This window comes from Lepidothrix coronata, unplaced genomic scaffold (genome assembly GCF_001604755.1).
Source record: "Lepidothrix coronata isolate B3197 unplaced genomic scaffold, Lepidothrix_coronata-1.0 Scaffold32, whole genome shotgun sequence".
Lineage (NCBI taxonomy): Eukaryota > Metazoa > Chordata > Aves > Passeriformes > Pipridae > Lepidothrix > Lepidothrix coronata.
The window spans coordinates 4,830,347-4,842,980 of record NW_016690212.1 but is presented as its reverse complement, the minus strand read 5'-3'; the positions used below and the strand labels follow the sequence as shown (position 1 = coordinate 4,842,980).

The following is a 12,634-nucleotide window of genomic DNA, read 5'->3' as shown; positions in this document are numbered from 1 at the left end:
CAGCTCTTCTGGACTGTTATTATTTATCCTTTCACATTCTACACCAAAGTATTTAGGAAATTTCCACAGTTTTAGCCTCCTTCAATTTTCAGTTCAAAATACTGTCTTCCATATGGTATTCTTTACTTCTTCATCAAGTCTTTTCCCCCTAGAGTAATCTTCATGGTTAGTTCTTCCCCTCCCCTGATAACTTTGCTTTGACTAACTGGGAAAGACACAGGCTAGGATTTTAGAAGCAGCACTGAACACCAACGTGCCAGGTCAGTTTTTGCTCTCCCACACTTTGGCCAAGCCTAATAGCTACAGGAAGCACAAAATTCCATGACTCTACCAAATATATCCATGTATTTGACTGAAGTTTTGAAGGTTACAGTCCCATAGTTCAAATAAAACCCAGACTCAAGAAGGCATTGATAACAGCCTTTACCCAAGCATCTCATTCAACATGAGCAGAGTGGGTCTCTCAAACCCTGGTTACAAACCTGTTGCTGTCAGTAGTGCTGTTAAAAATCTACCCAAGGTTTGTACCTCCCCACAATGTTTGCTAGATGGATTTCTTTTCCACATTTGAAACACTTCACATCTAACGTAAAGGAAGCATGAAAAGTTGCTGCCTGTGTGTATTACATAGAAACTGGACATACAAACACACAATGCTATTTTGGATTCAACTATGACAGCTTTTCTTAGCTCCTGATTTTAAATCTAGCCAGAAATTTACTTTGAGTAATAGCAGCATTTGAAACAAGTACACTCTAAACATTTAAAAACTTAAATCCACAAAATTTTAATCTCCTCATGTGTAAAAAGCAAGCTCCATGCAAAATCCATAACTCCATATTAAACAAAAGGAATACACAATGACAATCAGTGTTTAAACTACAGAATACATAAATCAGTGTAAGGCATCCCCAGAGTTGAAGCTATCAAGAGTTTTCTTAAATTATGATGAAAAGTCTGTGAACAAGTCTATACATTACATAAGGAAAAGCTGCTCCTTTGGCTTACAGTCATACATCAGAACAAAACTCAAAATGCTGTGAAAGTCATGTCTGAATTTTTTCAAAACCCTATATTTACAGGTTAGAATATGAGTTCCTTATATGTTTCTTGCTTTATTTACTCCAAATAACCTTAAAAATTTCTGTTTCTAATATCACAAGGAACTGGAAAAGGGATAGTTTTACCACTTCTCCCTTCTTGTCCTGATCTTTTAAATGTACCTCTGACATTCTCAAAATAAAATATTTGAAAGTTTCCCATACCTGTATTGCTAAAACTGTACGTTAAAGGATTTTAAAACTTCAGTTTTCCTTTTCCTCTCAAATGTCATATAAATTTAGTATTTCACTCAGTTTGGACAATGAACTAGACAACCCAACTGAATTTTTTTGTTCTCCTACACCAACACAAGGCTGTTATGGTCATATTTCCGATGCTGCAAGGAAATATTCGAAAAATGACAAGGTCAATTTTGAGATCATTCTATTGTCTTTACTTGCATGAGGTTTTCAAGGCCAATCAAATAAAACCCAAGCTTGTCATTGCAAGTTTTCTGCCTTCACTTCAAACAAAGCACTGCACCACAGGCATTTATTGGAGCACAAACCTATTCTGTTACAATTCCACAGCCACTCAAAAGCAGAATGCTTAGGAGTAGTAATGTTAGTCTCGAAGACAAAACCTGGCTTTTAGATTTAGTTCTAGCTATTAATAAATGTCTCACCTCACAAATTATAACATGTCCTTTCCTAGTTCTGTGCAGAACTTCCAAGAAAGTACATCAAACTGCCAGCTCACAGAAAACTCTCTGTATAATACCATCACATTTAAAGGAAAATAAAAAACCCCATACAAAAGAAAACACACACACATCCCCATCCCCCTTTCTTTACTATGCAGCAGACAAAAATATGCTCCGTTTGACACGTCTTTCTAACTAATGGGTATATGAACACACACACACATACACTGGCTGCAAAACAGAACTTGAGACCTGAAATCAGGCTGAAATGCAAACAGATTTATCCTTTATGTAGCATACCTGGGGACACAGATCCTCCTGACTACCTTGACAACAGTTTCAACCCAAAAAAACCCGCTCAAGTTCCTCAAACATTAAATCACAGGTTTAGCTAATTTTTCTGACATGAGACTAAATCTGAACTTAAAATTCATACTAGCTAGCATCCAGAAAATAGTTATTTCTAGACATTCAAACCTACATGAAAATTTTGTGTACGACAGAAATGTCATTTTATTGATTTAGTTGCTTTAAGTACTTGAAGGAGATAATGAACTAATTTTACAAGTCACATGTGTAGTATTCAATTATATTCCTCATACATTAGAATCTATTTAAACAGTGAAAAATACACATCCCTGGCAATTACACTATTTACACCTGAGCAAACTTTACACCTGTAATTTTAAATGTGCTTCTTTTGACATTCCACAGAGCTGCTAGTTTTACCTATAAAGGTCTTTTAAATACTGCTTAGTATTTCAAGGCACAAACACAGTCTTAAAAGTACCACACAATGTCACAGCAGCAGATTGTGTTAGCTGTCATTTCTGGACTACTAGGACATGGGGAAATAATGCCCATCTACCACAGTGGCGGTCAGGAGGTTTGGCATGTACCGAAATGCCTCATGTAAAAAACAGCCTGAAAAAGGATCAAGCTCTGGGAGTGGGAACAGTTCACAGGAAACGAAAAGAACGCCACTGAAAACAAAACAAACCAACCACCACCACTAAAAAAAAAAAACCAACACAACACTATGAGGCACTTGGACAATGAAAACTATGCTTCAAAAAATGCCTGATCTTTCCTTGTTGTCAGATGAAGCTTTCCATCTTTCTATATCCTAAAGAAGAGTGGAAAGGACAACAGCGACAATGTACAATATTTGAAATTAAATTTTATGTGACTTCCAGATTGAGACAGTATTGATAAATCTATGCTTTCAGTTAGGGGATGACAGAAGCAGGACTTGTACAGACAGGCTCTTGATAAGCAGGAGTGACCATAAAGTCAATAGGAAATCCCTTCTCTTCAGGAAATAAAAAAAGAATTAAAAAAAAAAAAAAATCAAACAGAAAACCAAACAAAAGCCTCTTACTGGGATTAAGAGACCCTTATAAGAAAACAACCCTCCCAAATATCTTCAAAGGCCTTTTGATGTTTAGTTCAAAGGCTGTGTTTTAGGTTTTGTCTACAAAACATATGACAAACAGTCTTGGAACAACTACCTACAACATTATGTACTATGACTGAAATAGAGCACTTTTATTCCAGTTGTGATAGCTCCTTATTAAATTTAATTCCAAAAAGGATATACTCTGAACAAAGAATACCTCCACAAGGACTCCATCTGTTTAACTAAATCAAGTAGCCATTCAAGAAAAAGCATGAAGCACAAATTGCATTTAGATGAGCCATCCAAAAAACCACCTCAAACATTAAGAGTTAATTTTTAAGAAAAAGGAATTAATGGGTATTCATCACAAAACAGGGATGACTGAGGTAAATGTTGCATTTTTATAAGCTGATAAGAAAACTTTAGGCATAAAAAAATACATATTCTTATAACCAACAAGCTTTGTTGGACAAGATATTGCAATGAAATTACTTTAAAAGGTTATTTAAGTCTATACAACTCAACCATTTAAAACCATGAGAAAAACAGATGTGACGTGTAGAGAAATCAGGCATGGCCAAAAATCTCCATCGGTGGTTAATTCCTGTTGCTCCCCTGGGTCAGATGCGAACATGAACCACCAGAAAGATGCATCTAAGCCTCTTCTACAGTGAAGAAAACAAATCCCCAAACATCTACCCAGTAGGATCTTGCCTGTACTGTAACTCACACATGATAAGACAACACCAGTTCAAGTAAGACAGTCTTTGAATTTGCTGGAGCTATTCTGAAAAAACTTTAGTGCAAAAATGGGTACAGAACAACCCAGTTAACGAACCTGGGGCACCACACAGCCGCAACCATGAAGAGTCAGAGGGACAGGTGGAAGCTAAGCCAGAGGCAGCATGGCCTGGAAGTAGCTGGGCCACTTGGCTAGAACACTGCAGGTCTGCAGCATGTAATTAAGGCCTGAGGCACGGGGTTGGTCACTGTACTGCAAGCCTTGATTCTGGAAGAGGTACCTGGGGGATCCTCACTCCCTTATACACCTTACTGAGTTAGATGATTTTAGTGCAGTGGTATTGCTGGTATTAACACCGAGGAGACTTCTGCAAAGCACCTCCAAGAACCCCATGAATTGTCTTATTACATAATATTTGCAAACATTGTGGAAAGAGGCCATGGTTTGAAAGACTGTTTTACCTAAACCTTTATGAGATTTAGCCAATGGAGCAATTAAAAGCAACGTTTGCTAATAACTCCTATGGAAAACAACAAGATGAACCCGTATTTAAGAGCAAAGGGAATGCTCTATCAGATATGCCTCACTGGGATGAGACATAACAAACAGCAGTTGTAAGGCAGTGCTGACCCCCTTCAGGAAAAAAACCCAACACACCTGTGACTAGCAGTTATATTCAACAGGGATGCTTTTGTAGCTTTCAAGAGGGAATACACACCACAACATGGAAATGAAAACCAAACCAAGAGCCAGTATGGTTAGACGATAAGCTTATTTGAACTAAAGAGGAAATGTCAGAAGAATCAATCTTTAATTAAACTCCAGAGAAAGGGCATCCAACAATAGCAGGTAAAGTGCAAGACACTCGTGAGTTTAAAAAAAAAAAAATAAATTAAAGAGTCAAGTACAATCTTACTATTTTGATTATAGGAGCTTCAAATTACTGTAGAGAAAAAAGCCATGGAGAGACTCCAGGCCCCTTATTAGAATTCAAAAGATTAAGATAATGTTTAAGAACCAAAGTGAGGATATTGGGAGATATCTGCTCTTATGAGATGAGAGAGATAAGGTAATGGAGGTTATGACTGAAGGATGACCTTGTACGATTTCTAATGTCTCTGTATTTGAGTTCATCCACCATCTCTTATACGTGTGTTGCAAAATAAGAGGACCAGCAGTGAGAAAAAAAAATAAAGAGATCAGTCAGAACTAAGAAAACTAAAGAAAGCAAGCAACTGAATTCCTATGGAAGCTGCACACTATCAGCAGAGAGGCTGTAAATGACAAGGTCCACATTCATATAAAAAACAAGGTCAAGTGTAAGCACTAGAACTGAATGTATTCTAAATTTCTCAGAGAAAATACAGTGAGTAAAAACAGTGACACTTTGCAGTAGATTCCTTTATCACTAAAGATTTTCATGTGTTTTTGTTGTGTTTTAACCACAACTGGCAACCAAGCCCCATACAGCCACTCACCCACTCTCCTGGTGGGATGAGGGAGAGAATCGGAAGGGTAAAAGTGAAAGCAAAAGTCCTGTGCACATAAGCAAAGCAAAACAAGGAATTCATTCACCACTTCCCATGGGCAGGCAGGTGTTCAGCCATTCCCAGGAAAGCAGGGCTCCAGCACGTGAAACAGTTACTGGAGAAGACATGCTATCACTTCAAACACTCCCTGCTTCTTCACCCAGCTTGATATGCTAAGCATGATGTCATGTGGTATGGAATATCCCTTGGGTCACTTGGGGTCAGCTGTCCCCATGTCCCCTTCCAACTCCTTGTGCACCCCCAGCTTCCTTGCCAGTGGGATGGTGCACGAGGCAGAAAATGCCTTGACCCTGTGCAAGCACTGCTCAGCAAAATCAAAAATATCCCTGAACTATCAGCATTGTTTTCAGCACAGATCCAAAACACAGCCCCATACCAGCTACTAGGAAGAAAATTAACTCCTCAGTCAAAACCAGCACAGTTTTGCATCCAAGATTATCAGAAAAAAGATTACAAAATGCCTTATGTTTACTGTTTACACATTTGTGACTCCTCAGTTGTACTACTGCACATGCTGCTACATGTTTCCTATTCCTTAACGAAAAAAGAAAAACAGTTACCCTTTCAACACTGAAAATTGCAATGATTCTGGAAGGGGTTACTTTTCCATTAATTTAAAAATTGTCTGAGTACCATACAGTTGCAGTATTCCTTTAGAGCAATGATGTCTTGGGGTTTGTAACAGCACCATGTGACTGCAAATCAAAACTTGGAAGATAATGAACCTAGAGTGAAGATTGCATCTTACGAGGAGTGCTGAGCCAGAAGTTTCCAATGATTTTCCACTGACAGAATTACAGGAGGCAAAAGAACACATTCGCACTCCCATCACAAGATTTTAATTTAAAAAATAAGTATATATAGGGTGCTGTAACAAATACTTTGCAGTCGTTAAGTACTAGTCAAAATCAGTAGGCTAAAGAGTACTCATGTCTCTTCCTGGCATACCTCTAGCCTTCTAAATAAAGAATATACAGGCTGTCAAAGCCTAGAATAAACACACACTCACGTGAAGTGTTTCAGAAGTCGGTGCTCTCCTACATCCACGCAGAGTAAAAGAAGTAATTTGAAGTGACAAATACTTAAAATTCAACATGTAAGGCATAAAGAGTTAAAACATATCTTTTAGGTTTCCTTGAAGCATCCAGAAAGAAATTAATTCTGAAACAGATCTCATTTACAGTCTAGATAGCAAGTCAGCTCCTCCTAAGGGTAATTGCATGGCAGCTTATTATAGCTATCAGCTTAATTACGAAACATGCCAAGCAACAGTAATAAATCTCATTGGCAAAGGCAAAATAAGCTATTATTACTTAAGTGAACAAAGTTCAGTCAATGGCCTTTCCCCACTTGCAGCTCATGGTCCATCCAACCCAGGCCCGGTACGTGCCAGTCACAGGTATCTCCCCACTGAACAACACAGCTCTGCCGAGCTGATCTTCTCAATACAGTTTCAGACCACATATACCCTGGAAGGTTTCTTGCCTTCGCAGAAATAAACAAATACGGGATAAACAGAGCACTGGGAATCAAAAAGAAAGAAAATGGAGTGGTGGTGTGTCAAGGACATCAGACGAATGAGGAACTGAAGGGCTTTGACCCTTTGGCTTGGGAAGGGCAGTGAGTGAACAGAACCCTCACTGTCACAGAAGGGCAAGGTTCCAGGGACTTCTTGCTAGAGACATAAGAATAAGATACCACACAGCACAAACAATGAGCTTCAAGGAGCCTCCTGATATCCCCTCACTTGCAGCTTTCCAGCAACAAGGACTTTGACTTCAAATACTTCCCTTTTTCAGTAATACCAAGTCACTAGCAGAAAACTTTACTATGAACAAATGCCACTGCTATAACTGGACATTCAGACAAAGAGGTTCCCCAGCTAACATTGATGAATCTGTTGAGTCTCATAATCTGAACACTTAAAAAGACTGCTGTTATTTATCAGCAAGTTGCACACACACCATACCATATGCCCATGCCCAGATTCTGAGGAGATGGCATATAATTCCCAGCACACAGGAGGAATTATACTGTTGGGGGATTTGTAGAAGCTTAAGAACCTGTAACAAAATACACAGGAAGAAAAATCTAACTGATGTAAAAACATTTATCTTGTTATCTGGTTTAGAGATAAACTGCACATTTTGAAGCCCAGCCTGAAAAATTCTGGAGCACTTGTACAATTGAGTAAGGTCCAGTCTATAATGGAAGCTCAGTACTGGATCCAAGGCACAGTTCACCTACTGGGAACTATTCCCATCTAGAAATATTCACTAAACTAGAAATCAGCATGATTCTCAGCAGTTTTTCAAAAACACTTAAGATTTTGAAACCAAGTATTTGATAATCTCTGTGATTTAAGAGGAAATGTCCTATAATGCACATAGAGACAGGAAAAGACACTGTAAAGGGAGGAGATGCTGGATTAACTGTCAAAAGACAGATCCTTGCCTACCAAATTACTTTGTTTCTGAAACTGTATAGGCACTAAACCAGTAACGAATTGTCTTTCCATCCCAAATTTTCAACTGCAGCAACAGAGAACTGGGACACCGAAGCTAACACTCAGACTAATGAGTTGTGACAGATATGACGCTGAGATACCATAACTTTTTTCTCATGGACAGCTGCCTAAGCTAGGGTTGTACTGTTCAGTATGGTCTGCATGTATTTTTTCTTTCTGAGTTGTTTACTTCCAAGGGATTTTCGTCACCAACATTAGCTTGTATGGATCGGCATCTACTGCAACAGGATAAGCACGTAACCTTCTGATCAGATCCATGTTTTTTCTCAGAGTCTAAATGTTACATACATACAGTACTCCACACAGATGTCAGAGTTGTGGATACAGCAAAACTATCTTTAAAAAAAAAAAAAAAAAGAAAAACCCAAGATCAATTCTCATTTTTGTTTTAATTGATAGTAAGAGTGTTTGGTAACTCTGTAAAAAGCTTGATGTTGCAAACTACCTGATATTTTAGTGCAATTTTACTGAAAGTATTCTCACTAAGTGTGTTTCATTGATTAAGAAATGACAGTATCATCCAGGGAGAAGATAAGTGATGTTTGCTCATATTACCTAACAAGATAAGAGCAGCTACTTGTTTAAGCATTGTTCAGAGACGCTGGAGTTCCTAAGATTTGGAAAAAAGCATATAGAAAGACATAATTTCAATAGTCCTAACAAATTCCAACACAATTCCAACTGTTCTAAATATAATACAAAATGCTCCTAGCTGCTGCAGAAAACCTCATCCAAATTCAGTTTTAAACTGGAAAAAAAAAAAACTACCTCAGGCCTTTATTTGACCTCTTTAAAATTTCTACCACTCCCGGAATGTTACCAAGTCATATTTCCTACGAAACAGCAAACAAAACAGAAGCAAACTGTTTTTCTGTCACTCTAGTGCTCCACATCACCACCAGTCCTCAAGTACATCCAGAGAATTTAGAAAAAGTAGTGTGCAAATTAGATTTGAGGTACCGCTTAAGCCCAGGCCTGCAGTATTTAATGTGATTAGCCTCAGACATGGAAGAAAACTGTATCTTCCATATTTGAATAAGTCAGATAACAAACACTTAAACATAGTTCATAAAGAGCCCTGTATCTAGATTAAGCCCTAAATGGAAGTGGTTTTGTGAGCCCTCAGTGGCAGCATTAGGATGCTCTGAGCTGCTCCAAGGTTTATCACCATCTCCTGTCTTCCAACACACCTTCCCACAAACAGCAAAAATATCTAAGACTTTCTTTACAAAAAGAGCATCTTTATGTAATATATAGTAGTAATAATGATGAAGATAATGATAACAATTATAATAATACAGTAGTAATAATAATAAAAGTACTAATAATATCACCCCCAGAGGGGGGTGAAGCTGGAAAAGGCACGACAGAGGAGCTGGAAAAGGCACAACCACAAAAGTCAGCAATCGGAGCACATACTGAGGGGCTTGAACTTTGGTAGTTACTCAGTAACAAGAGCTGGTCACAACATAGCTTTAGCTTTTTCGATTCCTCTATCTACAAGTACCCTCCTCCCTGAAACTCATCCAAGGGGCAAAATATTCACAGAGCTAGAACATACTAAATGCTCCACAACGACAATCAGAACTGCTGTTGTTGTTTTGTTTAGGCCACTTTGACACTGCTCAAGGAAATAAGTGAGTTTTTCAGCCTAGGAGACGCGGGGCACATCTGTCCAGCCGGGCTGGGGAGTCGCACGCTGGCTCTGCCCACTATCTGGAAGCTGTACATACATGAAGGCTGCGCAGAGGCAGGACTTCGGCCCGGGCACATTCCGGGCACAGGTGCCTGGGAGGCACACCAGGAGCTCCCGGGTCAGGAATCACCGGGTCGGAGCGCGGACAGGGCGCCTGCACTTTGCCACCGCTTTTAGGGACACGATTCCCAAATAACGAAGGCAGGGCTGTAGAGCGCGATTCCCCCGCTCTGAGCGAACACCTCGCCGAGCGAGTGTGTCACACCGCAGCAACGGAGCAGAGGGCTGGAAAACACGTATTTTGGGCCAGCCGGCTCCCGGGGCGCTCCGCACTCTCGCCGGGCACAAACCGTCGGGCACGAGCAGGGCAGAGCGGGAAGAAAGGAGCGACCGCCCGGCTGCCTCCCGTGCGCGCCCGCCCCGTGCCCGGCCAGGGGGGGCGGGGGCCCGGCGGGGCCGGAGGATGCTCGGCGGCCCCCGCCTCCCATGTGCCCGCCATGGCCGCCCCCCGCGCCCGCGGGACGGCGGCGCCCACCCCGCCCGCTTTCACTTTCTTTCCCAGCCCCGCCGGCGCTGCGTGGCCCCGGGCACCGCGCGGGGAGCGGCCCGGGGCTGCCTGGGGCGGGGGGGGAGCAGCCCCGGCCAGGCCTCCGCTGTCCCCCCGCGCCGCCCCGAGGCCAGGCACCCTCTGTGGCACCCCGAGGAATCTCCCAGCCCCGGCCAGGCGGGCAGGGGGGCCGGTGGCGGCGGGGACGGCCTGGCTGGGCGCCCCGCGGATGGAGCGTCCCGGCGGGTCCGGTGCCCGCAGAGGTGACCCCCGCCCGCCCGGCGTGCTCGCGCCCACCTTGTAGGAATCGGTAGCGAGGAGGATGTTGAACTCGGCGCCCGCCGCAGCGCACTCCATGTCGCCGAGCACCGGGAGGCGCCGCCGCCCGCACGGACCGGACCGGACCAGGCTGTGCCGCCGCCGGCGCTCGCGCTCGGGGCGGGGGGAGCGCGGGGAGCGCGGCCGGGGCGGGGACGCGGCCCCGCGGGCGAGGGGGGCCGGTGGCGGGACCGCTGATTGGCTGAGCGGCAGCGCTGCTGCGGGAGGTGCCGTGACGGCACGGTGAGGGGGGCGGGGCCGGGGCGCTGGGAGGGCTGTGATTGGTCCCGCCGCCCGGCCGGTGCAGGGGGAGGGGCGGAGGAGCGCCTCGCGCCGCACGTTCCCTTTCATTGGGGTCCGGGCGGGGCCCGCTCGGTGACGTCACCGCGCGGCCGGCGCGCGATCGGCAGAGCGGGCGCGCGGGGGGGAAGCGGCGCGCGCGTGCGCGGGGGGGCGGCGGGGCCGGTTTCGATTCTCGGCGGCCGCGGCTCTGACGGGAAAGGGCTGCGGAAGCTCCGCCCGGACACCAGAGGATCTGAGGGCCAGGGCAGCCCTTGCTTCAGCCGGGACCCTCGCACCGAGGGCCTGGGGTCGATGGCCCTGTGGAAATGGACCCCCCCGGCCTCCTGGAGGACCCAGATCTCCATCCACCTCCACACCGGTTGCTTCAGTGGGAGAACATGATGCTTTTTGATAGAAAATACTTCTTAGCCCTCTTTTCAGTAGGTTTGGATCAGAGATTACGTATAAAGTTTCGTCTGCTTCCGGAAAGCTTACTTTCATACTCACTATAATTGTAGCTGGTCTTCTAATCCGAGTAAATACTTGAGGTTTCTGAATCGTGTTTATCCATCGTTTGAATTGTTCTGGGACCACAGAACATTCTTTTGGCACAAGGAGCAAATACAGATAGGATGGGTCAGGGTGGAAGGGACCACAGCGGATCATCTGGTCCAACCTCCCTGCCCAGCCAGGGTCATCCCAGAGCACGTGGGACAGGATTGTGTCCGGAGGGTTCTGGAATGTCTCCAGTGAGGGAGGCTCCACAGCCACTCTGGGCAATCTGTTCCAGTGCTCCGTCACAGTCGTTACATTATTTCTGTCATGGCGTCTCGTCCATGATGGGAAGATGGTCATCTCACTCTCTGCTAACTAGGTGTATGGAAAGAACTATTAACAATGCTGCTGTACTGCATTAAAAAAAGCTGCTTAGTGAGCCTTTTCTGTAAAACCAGTGGTGAATTAACACTTGAGTTGTTGTTGGATGATACACAAATCCAAAAATTGTATAACTAATAACTGTTTATTAAGATGATTCAGAAACATTGGGTTTCACTGGTCCGATTTTCATAGAAATATGAATGTCCAAAATAATTGCAATGAATAAGATCCATAATGGGGTCTAGATGTTTTTAACCTGATTCTGTATAGGTCCTGGTGGATCCATAATTGCACTGTGAACCACATTCATTTGATTAGTCTTGTCAACCCCTGTTGACCTCATCATGCTCTTGCTTTATGTCATTTCGTGTGAGAAAAACACCAGTTTTATATACATATATATACCTAGCCCAGAGAGGCTGTGGAGTCTCCTTTACTTCAAGAACCCTCTGGACACAATCCTATGCCTTGTGCTCTGGGATGACCCTGCCTGAGAAGGGAGGTTAGACCAGATGACCCTGTGGTCCCTTCCAACCTGACCTATTCTCTGACTCCGTGAAACTACTTTCCTGCAGGAGGAAAAGGGTTCCTATGGAATAGGAAAAAGTCAGTGAAGCAGTTGGAAACATTAAGACTACATATATCAGGAGTTTCCTGTATGCTTCCCTCCACCAGCTTGCCTGTGTGCTGTTTTTCAACAAAATCTGTTAGTAGCAATGGTAATTGCTGTTATTGCTATCAGCTACCATGAACTTGCAACTAATTCTTGTCTTAGATTTTCCACTTCAGTCTGATTTTCTTGTTCAGTCTCATGGACACAAAGTTATCTTTTTACCCTTACTTCCCCATCAGAACAAGAAAAAGTTGAAATTTCCATTTCCTGTCTCTGATCTCCTGTAGCTCTTCCCCTTTATATCTCTATGTCTTGTTTGTTGCTGCATAGACAATCC

General features: G+C 43.3%; 1 protein-coding gene across 4 annotated transcripts in view; it reads right to left on the bottom strand.

Annotated features, from left to right (window-relative positions):
• Positions 1 to 11,675, bottom strand: part of NAMPT (nicotinamide phosphoribosyltransferase) — a 29,365-nt gene extending 17,690 nt beyond the window's left edge. For 2 of the 4 annotated variants that reach the window (XM_017811490.1, XM_017811491.1), the window contains exon 1: positions 11,313 to 11,675. In XM_017811490.1, coding sequence (XP_017666979.1) covers positions 11,313 to 11,660 — 348 coding nt within the window. In that variant the 5' untranslated portion in view covers positions 11,661 to 11,675. Of the gene's footprint in view, positions 1 to 10,502; positions 10,657 to 11,312 lie in introns of those variants that run through there. The other 2 variants (XM_017811492.1, XM_017811493.1) reach the window with 1 other exon arrangement.
• Positions 11,676 to 12,634: the final 959 nt, after the last annotated feature.